The 13,573-nt window shown below is 36.5% G+C and overlaps 1 protein-coding gene across 2 annotated transcripts in view; it reads left to right on the top strand.

Annotated features, from left to right (window-relative positions):
- The window catches only part of CLIP1 (CAP-Gly domain containing linker protein 1), an 81,127-nt gene that overhangs the window by 41,702 nt on the left and 25,852 nt on the right, over window positions 1-13,573 (top strand). For both annotated transcript variants that reach the window (XM_067307009.1, XM_067307010.1), the window contains 8 exons: window positions 3,052-3,156; window positions 6,699-7,643; window positions 9,042-9,158; window positions 10,188-10,245; window positions 10,484-10,567; window positions 11,643-11,799; window positions 12,450-12,615; window positions 12,701-12,916. In XM_067307009.1, coding sequence (XP_067163110.1) covers window positions 3,052-3,156; window positions 6,699-7,643; window positions 9,042-9,158; window positions 10,188-10,245; window positions 10,484-10,567; window positions 11,643-11,799; window positions 12,450-12,615; window positions 12,701-12,916 — 1,848 coding nt within the window. The remainder of the gene's footprint in view (window positions 1-3,051; window positions 3,157-6,698; window positions 7,644-9,041; window positions 9,159-10,187; window positions 10,246-10,483; window positions 10,568-11,642; window positions 11,800-12,449; window positions 12,616-12,700; window positions 12,917-13,573) is intronic.

The following is a 13,573-nucleotide window of genomic DNA, read 5'->3' as shown; positions in this document are numbered from 1 at the left end:
GACTGACCTATAGATGGAGAACTTAACTGTACGTTTATTTTGAAGTGAAAGAGTAGCTAGAATACACAAATGCTGAAAATGGTTGATGACTGCTCTGATGTTTGGATTGAGTGGAATCCTTTAGGGTTCAAGCCAACGTAAGGCTTGTCCCATTTCCCTATCTTCATCTAACTGTGATGTTTTAGAGAAAGGGAAGATACTTCCATATTGTTTTTCTGTTTTTCTTTGCTGTTGAAGTTTGCAATCAAATTCTCTTCTTCTTTTTATATTACTCTGCTCTCGTTGATTTACTGCACTCTGGATTTCCTCAAAGAGGAACTTATCCTTTAGACATTTCTCTTTAGATGATCAGGGAAGAAGGTTGAGTGACTCAAAATTTTGCAGTGAATTTACCTCATGGGAACGGGAGCATGTCCCTTGGAAATCAGACTTGTTTAAAGCATAATTCCCCCATCTCCTAAATGGTGAAAAGAGTGGCCAGCAAAGATCATCATCTCTGGAGTTTTTCTTTTTAGCTTCTATTTCCATTTTGGTAGAATTTGTTTTTATTTGCAATGCATAGGAGATGGGGTTTAAAAATATCGGTCATCAGTGCTGATATTTCTGATTTTTGCAATATTCAAGCAATGTCTATAAAATTAATGATCAATAGTGTTTTGTTGTTTATGTAGTATGGAAAATCTTAAGATAGCATATTTTGCAAAGTGATGTGAGGACAATTCTGTGGGTGTCAGGTTTTGGGTTTGTTTTAATAGATCCTTTTTAGGAAATGCAGCGAGGAAGATATGTCTATTCAAAATCTTAAAATAAAACACTTTTAGGATTTAGAATTTTTTTGTGGATCAGAAGTAATACTAACCAGTCCGAGAGAGGGGACTAAATTATACCCACTTTTTTAAAACCACTATTGTTTAAAAATTTTATTTCCCTCAGAGTATTTAGTTCAGTTGTCAAAGGCTGCTTGATGTAAAATATAATAGCCCAAGTTCTGGTCGTGTTCCGCCCCCCAATATGCGCTGAAGATCTTCCACTGATAGAGAAACATCTGCCATGGATTTCAAAAATTGAATCAATCTAAGAAGCAAATTTTAATGATTATGGATTTTAGTATTTTAGATCTAATAACTGCATAGTGAAAACAGCCAACTGTTTTCAGCAGAAGAGATATTTAAAAAACAAACAACAACAACAACAATAAAAACCTACTCTAGAACAGCACCAGATGTCTGTATGCTTTTGGGAAAGAAGATAACTTGATGCTGTCAGAATGGAATACTGTGATTGGAGAAAAACAGGCCTGAAGCAAAACAGGAGACTCATCCCCATCTCACTTGCACTGCAGGGACTGTGTAAGATCTTTTAACTGCTGTGGCTGATTTGGAGGCAGTCCTAATCAGCTCGTCACTCTTTATAAATAACAGTTCTGCAGGGACTTCAAGCTATCTTATTACAAAGACCAGAGAAGCAGCAGTGTCCTGCCAGCTGTGCACACACTGCTACACTGGGGGCTTGGCAGCTGTGTGGCTTTGGTATCATTCATGCATCTTCCATCCTTTTGGATTCTTTCAATCTAGTGCTCAGTGGGTAGCTTTTCAGGCTGCAGGACTCTCTCTTATTAAGAATAGTTCATAGGGTTCTGAGCTTTTCTAACTTTTTACTCTGTTCTGTGGTGAAGTAACTGCTACAGCTAAACTGTTGAAGAACATCTGTCAAGAGAGATGCATGCAACTTCTTGGCTAATAAACGCATTTCAGCCTAACCAGCCAGAACTTCATTCTCTTTCTGGAGATCTTACTCTTGATGTGGGTAAGCCCTGAAAAGCTGCCCTTTCCGGAAAACATATTGTGAAACAACAATAGACTTCAACAATCCTTTTAATTTGGAAGATTACTTTTAAATTACATTGACCTGTTCAGATTGACACAATATTCAGATCTTTGCATTTCCGAAATAAGTGTGACACCTAGTTCTTAACTCAGTATATCTCTTTTCCTTTTTTCTTTTCTCTTGTCTTTTTCTTTTTTTTTTCTTTTTTTCTTTTCCCCACCTCAGAGGTGCTAGTCAGATTTGGACTAACTGCTAGACTTTTCCTGCATCTCTCAAACTTCAAGCTGTCTTGCAGGCCTCTGGGAGCCTGGGTATCAAGCTTACTGATATTCTACATTCTTGCTAAAAATTCTGCCCCTTTTTTTAAGCAAAAGACAGAAAGTATCTGCTTGCTTAGTTTTGTGTACTTCCTACTTCTCATTAGGAAAACAATGCCTCTTAGAATTACAAAGATCTTAAAATTTTTTACTTTCACACCTTGTTCAGTGTAATTAGACTTCAGTAATTATAGAGCAACCAGACTGATTCACTTGTTTGCCTGCCTTTGGAGAATCTCACTTGTTGCTCTCTTCCATTCTGGAGGAGGAGGGGGAACAGTTAGGAGGGATCTGCAGTTACAGGCAACCAGGTTCTTTATTTCTATTCAAATAATTCATATCCCAGTGACAAATGAACCTTGATGTTCCCAGGACGTGGCCAAAAGGATTTTTATGGCTGAGACTTGAGATACAACTACTACTGTAAAAGACTGGTTGTGAGTCATCACATGAGCTTCGGTGGTGAATTTTCATCCCTGGTTCATAATTAAATCATTTAAAAATATAAGCCCATTATATTGAGGAAAAAAGCATTAGTGGGATGACAAGAAAAGGGACAAATCATCCTGTTAGAACAGATGTATATATTTTTTCCATAACTATTCTAATTTGTGCTGAAAACTTCATGTACTGATAAATAACTTCTACTTGGCTGCATGAAACTTTTTGTTCATATTTCTTCTTGTTTGTGGATTTTTATTTTTTTTCCATGTCAGTCAATTTACACTTTCAGTCCATCTTTCTCATTCATCCATAGCATTTCCCTGTTCATTTTATCCACTGCATCTTCTCTGCTCATCATTGGTAGAAGATTCTGGCGGCACGGCCTGCATGTGGCTACCTCCTCTTGTGCTGGCATGTGATGGTGGCACCGTTGTGTTCTCTTCCTTTCCCTTTTTACTAACAGACGCAGACCAAACTGGAGCATGCCCGCATTAAGGAGCTTGAACAGAGCCTGCTCTTTGAAAAGACCAAAGCTGACAAACTCCAGAGGGAGTTAGAAGACACTAGGGTAATGGTTTTCACTATTTAAATAACAAGACTCGCTTGTGTTTTGGAGGATTTCTGATGACACTGTCTGCTGGGTATAAAACATGCCAGAAGAGCTCCTTGCTTCTGCAGTGATCGGTGCATGCTATCGATGTAGCTGGAACACTTCTAAAATTAGCATTAATTTTGAGCTTCAGTAGAATGTGTGTGTGTATATGTATATGTGTACGCATTTCTTCAGAGGAATTCAGGTAAGATGATTTCAAAATGCAAAAATAACGCTTGAATACAGGTGAAAAGTAGCAAATGGGACTGTGAAGTGATGTAAAGGAGTGCACAGTGATTAATTTTTAGAAGTAGCAAAGTTCGTTATGTCCGAAAGAAGAAAGATCCACATCTTTATGCAGAGGTGTCTTTGTTTTTAACACAAACTTAGTGTTTCAGGGCTGTATTTGGTTTCCGAAGTTTTAAGAAGTGGCTGTATTACTTGCTTTGCTGAACCATGGTTTCCAGTGGCTTTCTACTTCTTTTTTTGCCACCCATCACATGATCTTTTCGTGGGGATTCCAGTAGCATTAGTAATACAGTAGCCTTGGCAAAAAATTACTAGAGAAATGTTGTCCGAAGACAGAGGTTCAGCAGATGCTCATTTCTAAGAGTTTTAGCACCTTTCTAGAGACTGATAAAGATTGTTCTTGCTAGAAAGGTGCTAGCCCTATTCAGCTTCATTTGAAACAAGGCCCATGGGACTGATTTGGTTGACTTCAGTGTTTAACACTTACAAGTCTTTTGGCAAAGACCATTGTGTTGTAATGGTGCATTATGTATCTATGTTTCTTTGAAAGTGAAGATCCAAGAAGGATGAAAAAAGCAAAAACATTTAAGGTTATGGGTAACATCTGGAGTACTGTTGCTTAATCCTCTTAACTTGCTCTTTGTGGCTTCTGTGAAGTTCATTCATAACAGGCTTCTCTTTATAACCTTGATCCCGTTAGTTAGCTGACTGCTGACTAGCTGATGTAACATCAGTTGTTTTTCTCTTGTGAGAATTCTCTAGAGAGTTAATTTTGGCTTGGGGTGGCTTATTAGACAGGTCCTTGCTGTTGCCCATAAAATCAAAGTACTGCAGTACTTTCTTAGCTCTGTGAAACTAGACAAAAAAGGGATGAAAAAGGGTGTCCGGGTTCATGCTTGTCCAGTATATTGAAGATGATGAAGCAAAATAGTAAAAGAATGGTAAAAGATGCTTTCTTTTAACATCTTTTACAGCTCTGTTACATTTGAAATACAATATTGAAATGCTTGTATCATGTGGTAAGGAAATTTTATTTACTCACAGTCCCACAGCTGGGCCTGTTTTTGGGTATCCTAATGCTGGTATGGAATCTCTGATTTTGGGAGAAGAGGATGATTGTTTCATTGTGCAAATAAGAGAACTTTGTTTTGCATAAGCAAATTACTCACAGACAAATGTGGGTCATGCTGTTGACATCCAGCCAAACTACTTAGTGTTATTAAAGAGAAGATGGGAGGAAGGAACTTTCAACATATATGATTATTAGCAAATTCTTCCTAAAGCTGAAAATTTCTTCCTAGAGCTGAATGTACTATTTTCTTGATATTACTGGACATCTCAACAGGATCAACTAAATGATCCTAATAATTTTGGGGGTTATATTGTACCAGAAACTGATAGCTGCATTTCCTTCTGTCAGGTCCAGTTATGTAAAGGGAATTTAGGTCATAGCTAATGGAACGCCATTGTTTATAAGTGCTCTTTGTCCTAAATTCCTCGCGCGTAAGCACGCATCCATATTACTTTAAGATGCCCCTGTTGATTGTTCCTGACATGTGGAATCTGATAGCCAGAGACAGGAAGCATCCAATAATAGAGAGTGTAATAGATAACTAATTCTGCAACCTTCAGGCTTGGGTGTCAGGATATTTACTGAAAACCTGTAAATCTGCTTCTAGAGACAATGAATCAGACATTTTCAATGTAAAGCAATGCAATGGAAATAAACCACTCATTTTTTTGTGGTACATTTTATAATATAAATCCCTTAAGATCACTTGGCATAGTGAAGCCTGAATTTTATTCCGCCTTTTTCTCAAACTGACAACTTCTTTGCATTACAAGGTGCAAGCTTCCCCTAGTTACTGCATTGTTTCTTCATTTTAGAAGAAAAGAGTTAATATTATCTTTTCCAAACAAAGCAGAAAGTTGTCACAAATTTTTAAGACTTATAAAACACGGGATTCAGCTAAAGAAATGCTATAATTCTCTGCTTGTGAATCAGCTTTTTTTCTGAAGGATCATAAAATGTTTTACCGTTTCCCTTTTTTCCAAAGTAAACATTCCTTTGAGAGAGGGTAAGAGTTTTATACACTTACCTCATTCCTATTGTGGCAGAGTCAGCTAACACTTGGTAGTTATACAGCTGATAGTATCATATCCAAAACTGGTACTTACATATTTGTACAAAATGTTGCTTGTTTTAGTCATTGCACAACAGCAATGAAATTGTCCACTGCTCACTCTAGATAATACTTCCTGCGTTTCCTTGTCTGTTCCAGCCACTTAATTAGGGAGTTGAAGAATGTTAGCTCTTTTTGGCTAGGTCAGGGAAAAACTTTGAACATGTATCATAGTATACACAGTTGATGGCCTTCTTGAAAACAAATACATATTCACACAAACATGCAAGCAGAAGTTTTTGAGGGTAGGGTGGGGATGAATACTGTAAAACCAAGAAAGTACTCTATAAGAAATACATTTTGAAGAGCAATTGCAGGTAAGTAATATCTTTTTCAGGATGTTGGTAAAATAAGGAGGCTGAAACAGTGACTTTCTAATTAGAAATAATTGTGGTGGCTTCGTGTGCTTTTTGCATACCATAGATTTCTTTAACAGTTGGTGAAAAGCTTTGATAATGAGGACGCTTTTTCAGAGACAACGATGGAGTAGATATGGAAAGACTTTCATAGAATTTGTGGGCTAAAAATGTGCTTGCATTTTCTCAGGCAGTCTCATAGCTAGCATGAGATGAATTTGGAAGCAATTATTTCAACAAATGCAAACCTGAAAGTTTTCCTTTTTTTTAGTCTGCATTAAAATGCTTCTGAGAAGCATTTTGTTAAACATTAACAGTATACATAAGTGTAAGTTTTCGCTTAACAAGTCATTATTTCTAAATAACTTCAGAAAAGCAATTTAAATAAATTCCATCTTTAAAGAGAATATAATATGCATGTAATACAAAGATATTGACTCTTATTTTTTTAAAGCAATAATTTATAAATAAATTAAACAAGTTGGTCTTGTTTCACTGCCTTCCAAGTAAAGGCAGTATTTGCTTTTACTTAAGGTTTCTTTAGCATTTCCATAGAAATAAGAGCTGACAGTGAAACTCAAAGGTATTATAATCCAAATAGTTGGTAAGAATATGCTAATGAGCTTTGTTTGCAATAACTGGTGATTTCTTTTCACTGAGCTCTTAGTGTCTCGATATATTAAATATATATATTATAATTCTTTTTTTCTCAAAATGCTGTTAATCACAGGTGGCCACAGTATCAGAAAAATCTCGCATCATGGAACTAGAAAGAGATCTAGCATTGCGTGTGAAGGAAGTAGCGGAGCTTCGAGGGAGATTAGAGTCTAGTAAACCCATTGATGATGTGGACACTTCTCTTTCATTGTTACGAGAAATAAGTTCCCTGCAAGAAAAAATGGCAGAAGTTAGTAAGGAACATCAGAATGAGATGAACTCAATGAAAGAGAAGTTTGGAATTAGTGAAGAAGTTCTACAGAAAGAGATCAAATCACTCTCAGCTTCAAATGAGAGAATGACAAAAGAAAATGAGTCCTTGAAAACCAAGCTTGATCATGCCAACAAGGAAAATTCAGATGTAATAGAGCTGTGGAAATCAAAGCTGGAGTCTGCGATTGCCTCCCATCAACAAGCAATGGAAGAACTAAAAGTTTCTTTCAGCAAAGGTGTAGGGGCTCAGACAGCAGAATTTGCAGAGTTAAAGACTCAGATTGAGAAAATTAAATTAGACTATGAAAATGAAATGTCCAATTTAAAACTGAAGCAGGAAAATGAAAAATCTCATCATTTAAAAGAGATTGAAGCACTGAAAGCAAAGCTGTTGGCAGTCACAGAGGAGAAAGAGCAAAACCTGGAAAGCCTGAAGACCAAACTGGAAAGTGTGGAAGATCAACATCTAGTAGAAATGGAAGACACTTTAAACAAATTACAGGAAGCTGAAATAAAGGTAAAGGAGCTAGAGGTACTGCAAGCCAAGTGCAATGAACAAACCAAGGTTATTGATAGTCTTACACCACAGATCAAAGCTGCTGAAGAAAAGCTTTTGGACCTTGCTGCACTTGAAAAAGCCAATTCTGAAGGTAAATTGGAAATCCAGAAACTTAGCAAGCAGCTTGAGGCAGCTGAGAAACAGATACAGGATTTAGAGGCTGAAAAGGTTGATGGAAGTAGCAAGGTTTGTATCAACATCCATCTTTTGGTTTTACTTTGTTTTTATTTTACATTTGTACTATTTTAATCTGCTATAGCAAACTCATCACAGAGGAAAAATTTAGTTTTATTAGATGTGTATCTTAGTACCATCTGAGAAGGTTTAGAGAAAGTGTTAAGTGGGTCAGACCTCTAAAAAGCTAGTGTTCTTGCACAGTCCTCAGTCCACACCACTTGGCCCCAAAAAAAAAATTTTTTTTGTTTCTGTACTTTTTTGCTGCAGACTTATGTGTGCCTGCGCTGAAAGCTTTGTGTTATGAACATTCATTTATTGGTGTATTGGGGAGAAAAATCCACACACTTTAATATACAAGGTTTTAACTTTTGGTGGTAGAGATATGCAGATAAAGTGACATAGGGATCAATGGGGAGACTCTTCCTCTGATGATAGTCTTACCTAGAGAAGTAAAATACTGATAGAATCAGTACCTTCCCTACCTGTCCTCTTAGCAAACAGGATGGTGAGAGAGGCAAGAGAATACTTTAAAGAAATGGAGATCCTGATGGAACTTTTCTTTAAGATGAGGGTGCGCAGTGGTGTAGTCATGGAAGCTTTTCACAGCGTTTTGAAGTGCTAACTGCAATGTAATGCAGCTTACCATGCTTTTTCTTGTTTTCAGATGATATGTGTCTTTGAATTGAATAGTATGGCATTCAGCACCCCAAAGTTATCCTACCACTGCAGCTAGGAATAAAAGTGCTAAGATTTCATTTTTGCCCCCTCCTCCCTGCCCCCAACCTCTGTGCATGGCCTGACAAGCTAGAGCTCTAATTGTAAAAGTAGTGGGAAGGTAACTGGAAGTAGCTTTCCTAAACCGTTCGCAGATGGTGCAAAAATACTATATTTCCATGGACCTTTGGCCCAATTTTTAGAGTTCCCGATGGGTTTCTGCACCACCTCTGGGTGTGGTACAGAGAAAAATTACATCCCCTGTGTGTGTATGGTCAGAATAGCCAGTTGAAGCATAAATGCTAAATGTATCAGCTTAAAAAAAAAAAAAATCAAAACAATAACCAATAATACTAATTCAACTGATGTCATAAGTACACTTGGAAATGTTTGAATATACTTCAAAATGTCTGCCACTAAATAATATTTTCACCATAATTCTAAGATAACTAAATTTTAATTATTTCAAACATATCCCAGAAGAAATTACTACTGTGATGTAGTCATCGATGGAGATCAGCTTCATTCAATTAACAGATCATGTTTTTTTCTTCAGTTTTTGTTTTTTTTTTATTTTTCATCTTACTGTAGTTTTAACATTGTAGTTATTTCCTTCAGATTCAACTTTTAATTTCCCTATTTTTTCATTCATGTTTATAATTTTATTTTACTCCATTTAATCATCTTTGTTAGGCTAGTAATCTGGCCAAAGAACTGCAGGGCAAAGATCAAAAGCTTCTAGACCTTGAGAAAAACTTGAGTGCAGTAAATCAAGTTAAAGATTCTTTGGAAAAGGAGCTTCACGTTTTGGTGAGTAACACTCAAAAATTTTTGACTTTATCCTTTGGATTTTGCTTTTCATGGTAAGAGTGTAATTGAAATCTGAGGACCAATTCTGAGTCTTCCTAACTGAACAAAGCCTTTCAAAGGTACTTTTATTCAAGAAAGAAATGCAAGGTCTCATTACCAATAGGATCCAATTTCAGAATGAGAAGAGCATTGCGCTTACCTTCTTGGTTTTCAGGTGTTTTGCCCACATAGAACTCATCTGTTACAGATTTCAGATAAAACAATAAACAAGATCAAAAGCAGCATGCAGCATAAAATTACACTACTCGTTAAGGAACACGTGGCCCTTTAGGATTATATCTGTTGTATGAATTAAGGCTTGCTGTAGGCATGAGTTGCGAATGGGTTTTGAAGACAGACTTTTTTGCCTGATTTCTCCTTTTGCAAATTTAATTGTTTGCAATTGTAGCTGGGTAGGATTCTCCTGCGAAACTACACCAGAGTTAGAAACAAAGACATACCACTTAGGTTTTAGTGTCCTTGTCATAACATCTTTTCCGTGGCCATAGTAACTATTTTAAGTTGATTGAAGAGTCTCACTTATCTTCCTCAATATCCTGCCTTTTCTTCACAGTCTAGCACCTCTTCCTGCTGGTAAAGATGGAAAACCCTGGTATGAGATTGATCACAGGGCTGCAGATGCCTACTACAGCCTTTGAGCAGCATGGGTAGCCTCTTAAATTGAGGGGCCCAGAAACCACGTCTCCCACTCTTGACTGTGTGGCTGCAATTGTGTTGCTACGCCAGCTGATGGAGAAGTTATTTTGAAAGTTCAGAGACTTGCTTCCAAACAAGACAGGGGAAAATCTTAAAAGCTTGCTTTGTGTTGCTGAATATATCAATGCTAACTGTAATTCAAAACCTTCAAATCCATTTATGATAGGAGTGAAGATTGATCTATTTTGTACATGAAAAATACTTAATATAAATTCAGTGGTTCAATTATACTGTCATTACCAAGTCTTACCTTAGGTTTTTATCCATTTTCAGAAAGAAAAGTTTACTAATGCAGCTGATGAAGCAGAAAATGTTCAAAAAACTATGCAAGGTATGTCTCCTGCTAAAGTAAACAACTAAAAAAGTGCAGAAAAGAAATACTGTAAAATAAAGAATTTTTTCACGTGCTTTCAGATTTACACATGGCAAAACAGCAGTATTTGTTTCAGCAACTAGAAATAGGATAGGATTACTTGCAGCCTCTCTTTTTGAGAGTAGTATGCCTGGCCAAGGAGTGGTTTGAATCTTAAGTAATTACTAACTTCGTCTTCAAAATTTTACTTCCATAGAAACAATAAAAAAACTAAGCCAAAAAGAAGAGCAGTTTGCACTCATGTCTTCAGAACTGGAACAGCTGAAGTCTAATATGACAGGTAAGGAAGTAATAAAATGGAATGTTTTGAAATACGCATCAGCTTTGTGCTTTCATGTGGCCTCCTACTCAGCTCGCCATGTCATAGTATGTAATGCTTTCACAAATGCATATGTTTTACTTAAAACTCTTGTTTCTAGGAAGAAAGCAAGTCTTGTGGCACCATGTACAGTGACATGGCAAGGTGACCATGATGTTAAGGAAACGGTGCAGTAAGGCAGGATATTTTCTGGCTAAGTGTGTTCTGAATAAATAGTTAAATTCTTGCTTTAACATTGCAACAAAATCATGCTGTGATAATGGCCCAGTGCTAGACAAAGGCTTGGGACTGGATTGAAGCATTTCGAGTTTAAGATGGTCTAACTCACAGAAATGTTGTACATAAATAGTGTTTTATTTTGAAGGACAGCTAAAAGATTCTAAACTAGTTTGATTGTCAACTTCTTACTATCTCATAGGAGGGAGGCTTGCTATATCATTCTAGTCACTGGTCAATTTAAGACCAATTTGGAAAGAAATTAAGAATGTGCACCCTGTAAGCAAGCTTCTCAAGGTATCAGTAAGACTCAAGGAGTCATCCTGAGAGCTGTTCTTGCCCTTGGTGGCAGGGCCTGCCTTGAATGTATATGGAGATGGTTTTCGCTCTAATTTCATTTTGCTTACATTGTTTGTTTTCCACTGATCTGCTAAATAATTGGTCTGTTGTTTCTGCCTGCAAAACGCACATGCCTCTCACTGTATTGCTTGATTACTTGATGTTACTTGCTTGATTGTTCTGTCATGAGTAGAACTCATACCAGCTTCTTATGGCCTGCGACCTAAAGCTAAGTGAATCATTTCTGAAAGAAAGGATTTGTGACTAGTTGCTTTTCTAGTGTTTCCTAAAAGTTCTTCACCTTCCCTACAGCTCACAGTGCAAAGTCGAAAACTGATTGTGATTTTTAATTTTAGAGATTGAATTTGCAAGGCTTTTAGCATCAAGATTACATTCTTTAGAATCCTTTATGGTCTTCTAGCTATATTGTGCATGCCATTTCTCTTAAATTTACTATGCTACTAACCTTTGTCTTGCTCAGTTATGGAGAAGAAATTGAAGGAGAGAGAAGAAAGAGAACAGCAACTGATTGAAGCTAAAGTCAAACTTGAAAATGATATTGCAGAGATCATGAAGTCTTCAGGAGACAGCTCTGCCCAGCTTACAAAAATGAATGATGAGCTACGCTTAAAAGAAAGGTATCCCACCATTGTCAAAACACTTTCACATTAATTCTTTACTCCCATACTCCCCTCTTCTCATTTTATCCTTTTGTAAATAGCTGAACAAGATGCTCCTGAATGTCACATTGATATGACAAGGGAACTTCTATCAAACTAAGTTCATCAAAATAGTCTCCTCAGTGATGTGAAGAGAGACTCGCTTTTAGAATTCTAAAATTCTTATGTAACACATACTTTTTACTGTCCAGAGTAAATTAATATTTTAATAACCTGGCCTGCTTCATGGTTATGCTTCCTAATTATTTGATTACCTGCTCAGCTGGTTTAATTTGGATATGGAAAAGTCTTGGTTCTCTTCCTTGACTTGCAATGAGAATGTGTTTTGTTTCAAACAAAAACTATCTGTAGAATAGTTGTTCTTTAGCTTTACAAAACCCTGGACTGTGGAGACAAGGTAACTGTGGCAGCAGTGCTGCTCTGCAAATGCTTGCTCTCATTTGTGTATATTTAATTTAGCAGAACATTCTCTGTATGCTAAATAATTAAACTTCTTTCTTAATCTTTTGACAGATTATAGAACTTTAGCACAATTTAAAGTCTTTCATCTCTGCATTCATCATGCTATCAGCAAAAAGTAATGTTGTTCTTTTACTTGGTCTTTTCAGGCAGTTGGAACAAATACAACTTGAGCTTACAAAAGCAAATGAAAAGGCTGTTGAGCTTCAGGAAAATGTGGAGCAGACAACACAGAGAGCTGAGCAGAGTCAGCAAGAAACTCTCAAGATTCATCAAGCAGAACTGAAAAAAATGCAGGATCAGCTAACAGACCTGGTAAGAACAACTTCAAAATAGCTACATGAAGAATATTGTAACACCACATCTCTAATTGTATTCCAATTGTTTTATGTTCTGTCAGAAAAAGCAAATCGAGACTAGCCAAAATCAGTATAAGGATCTTCAGGCAAAGTATGAAAAAGAAACTTCTGAGATGATATCTAAACATGAGGCAGATATCAAAGGATTTGAACAGAACTTGTTGGATGCAAAAGAGACGCTGAAAATTGCACAAAAGAAAAACAATGAGTTGGAAACACAGGCCGAGGAGCTGAAGAAACAAGCAGAACAGGCCAAAGTATGTATACTTTGTTACTCTGCAAGTAATTTGAAGTTTAATTCTTTCTGTTTCAGTGAATCGCTCCTTTTTGCCTGGCTTCATCCTTTTATAAGTTTTTTTGCAGTGTTTCTTTTGTGAACTTTTCGAGGGTAGATTAACAGTGGTTGGGAAAGTGAAACATACACCACTAACTGGTTCTCTGTCTTCTCCATATGGCACTAAAGTATCCATGAAATATGGTTCTTTGAAGTTAACACTTTATGTTCGTAGATATCTGATTCAGCACAATCAGTTGGAGCTATATTTCATTCTCGGTGTTTAAATGCATGAATTATAAATAAAGTATGTTATGAAATTTTCATTTAGAGGTGTTACACACCTGAAATTTTGCTCTGTAATAGGATCCCGTGTTATGTGCAGCTATTTTATATGTAGCTTGACTTGAATATTTTTTTCCCCATTTCTTTGACATTGCTTCTTGCTTTCATCCCTCATTAGTCATTTGCTATAATTTATTTTTTTATGCTTTAGCAAAATCTTTAGTGTATAAATTGACACACAGGTTAATTTTAAATACATTTCTGATACAGCATTTTGAATTGAACATTTTATGACAATGTATCTTGGATAAACTCTTGGGGAGAATTAGCTATACAGGGTGACTCTGAGAACTGG

Source organism: Apteryx mantelli, chromosome 17 (genome assembly GCF_036417845.1).
Source record: "Apteryx mantelli isolate bAptMan1 chromosome 17, bAptMan1.hap1, whole genome shotgun sequence".
Lineage (NCBI taxonomy): Eukaryota > Metazoa > Chordata > Aves > Apterygiformes > Apterygidae > Apteryx > Apteryx mantelli.
The sequence above is the reverse complement of the archived record's forward strand: the minus strand, read 5'-3'. Positions and strand labels throughout refer to the sequence as shown.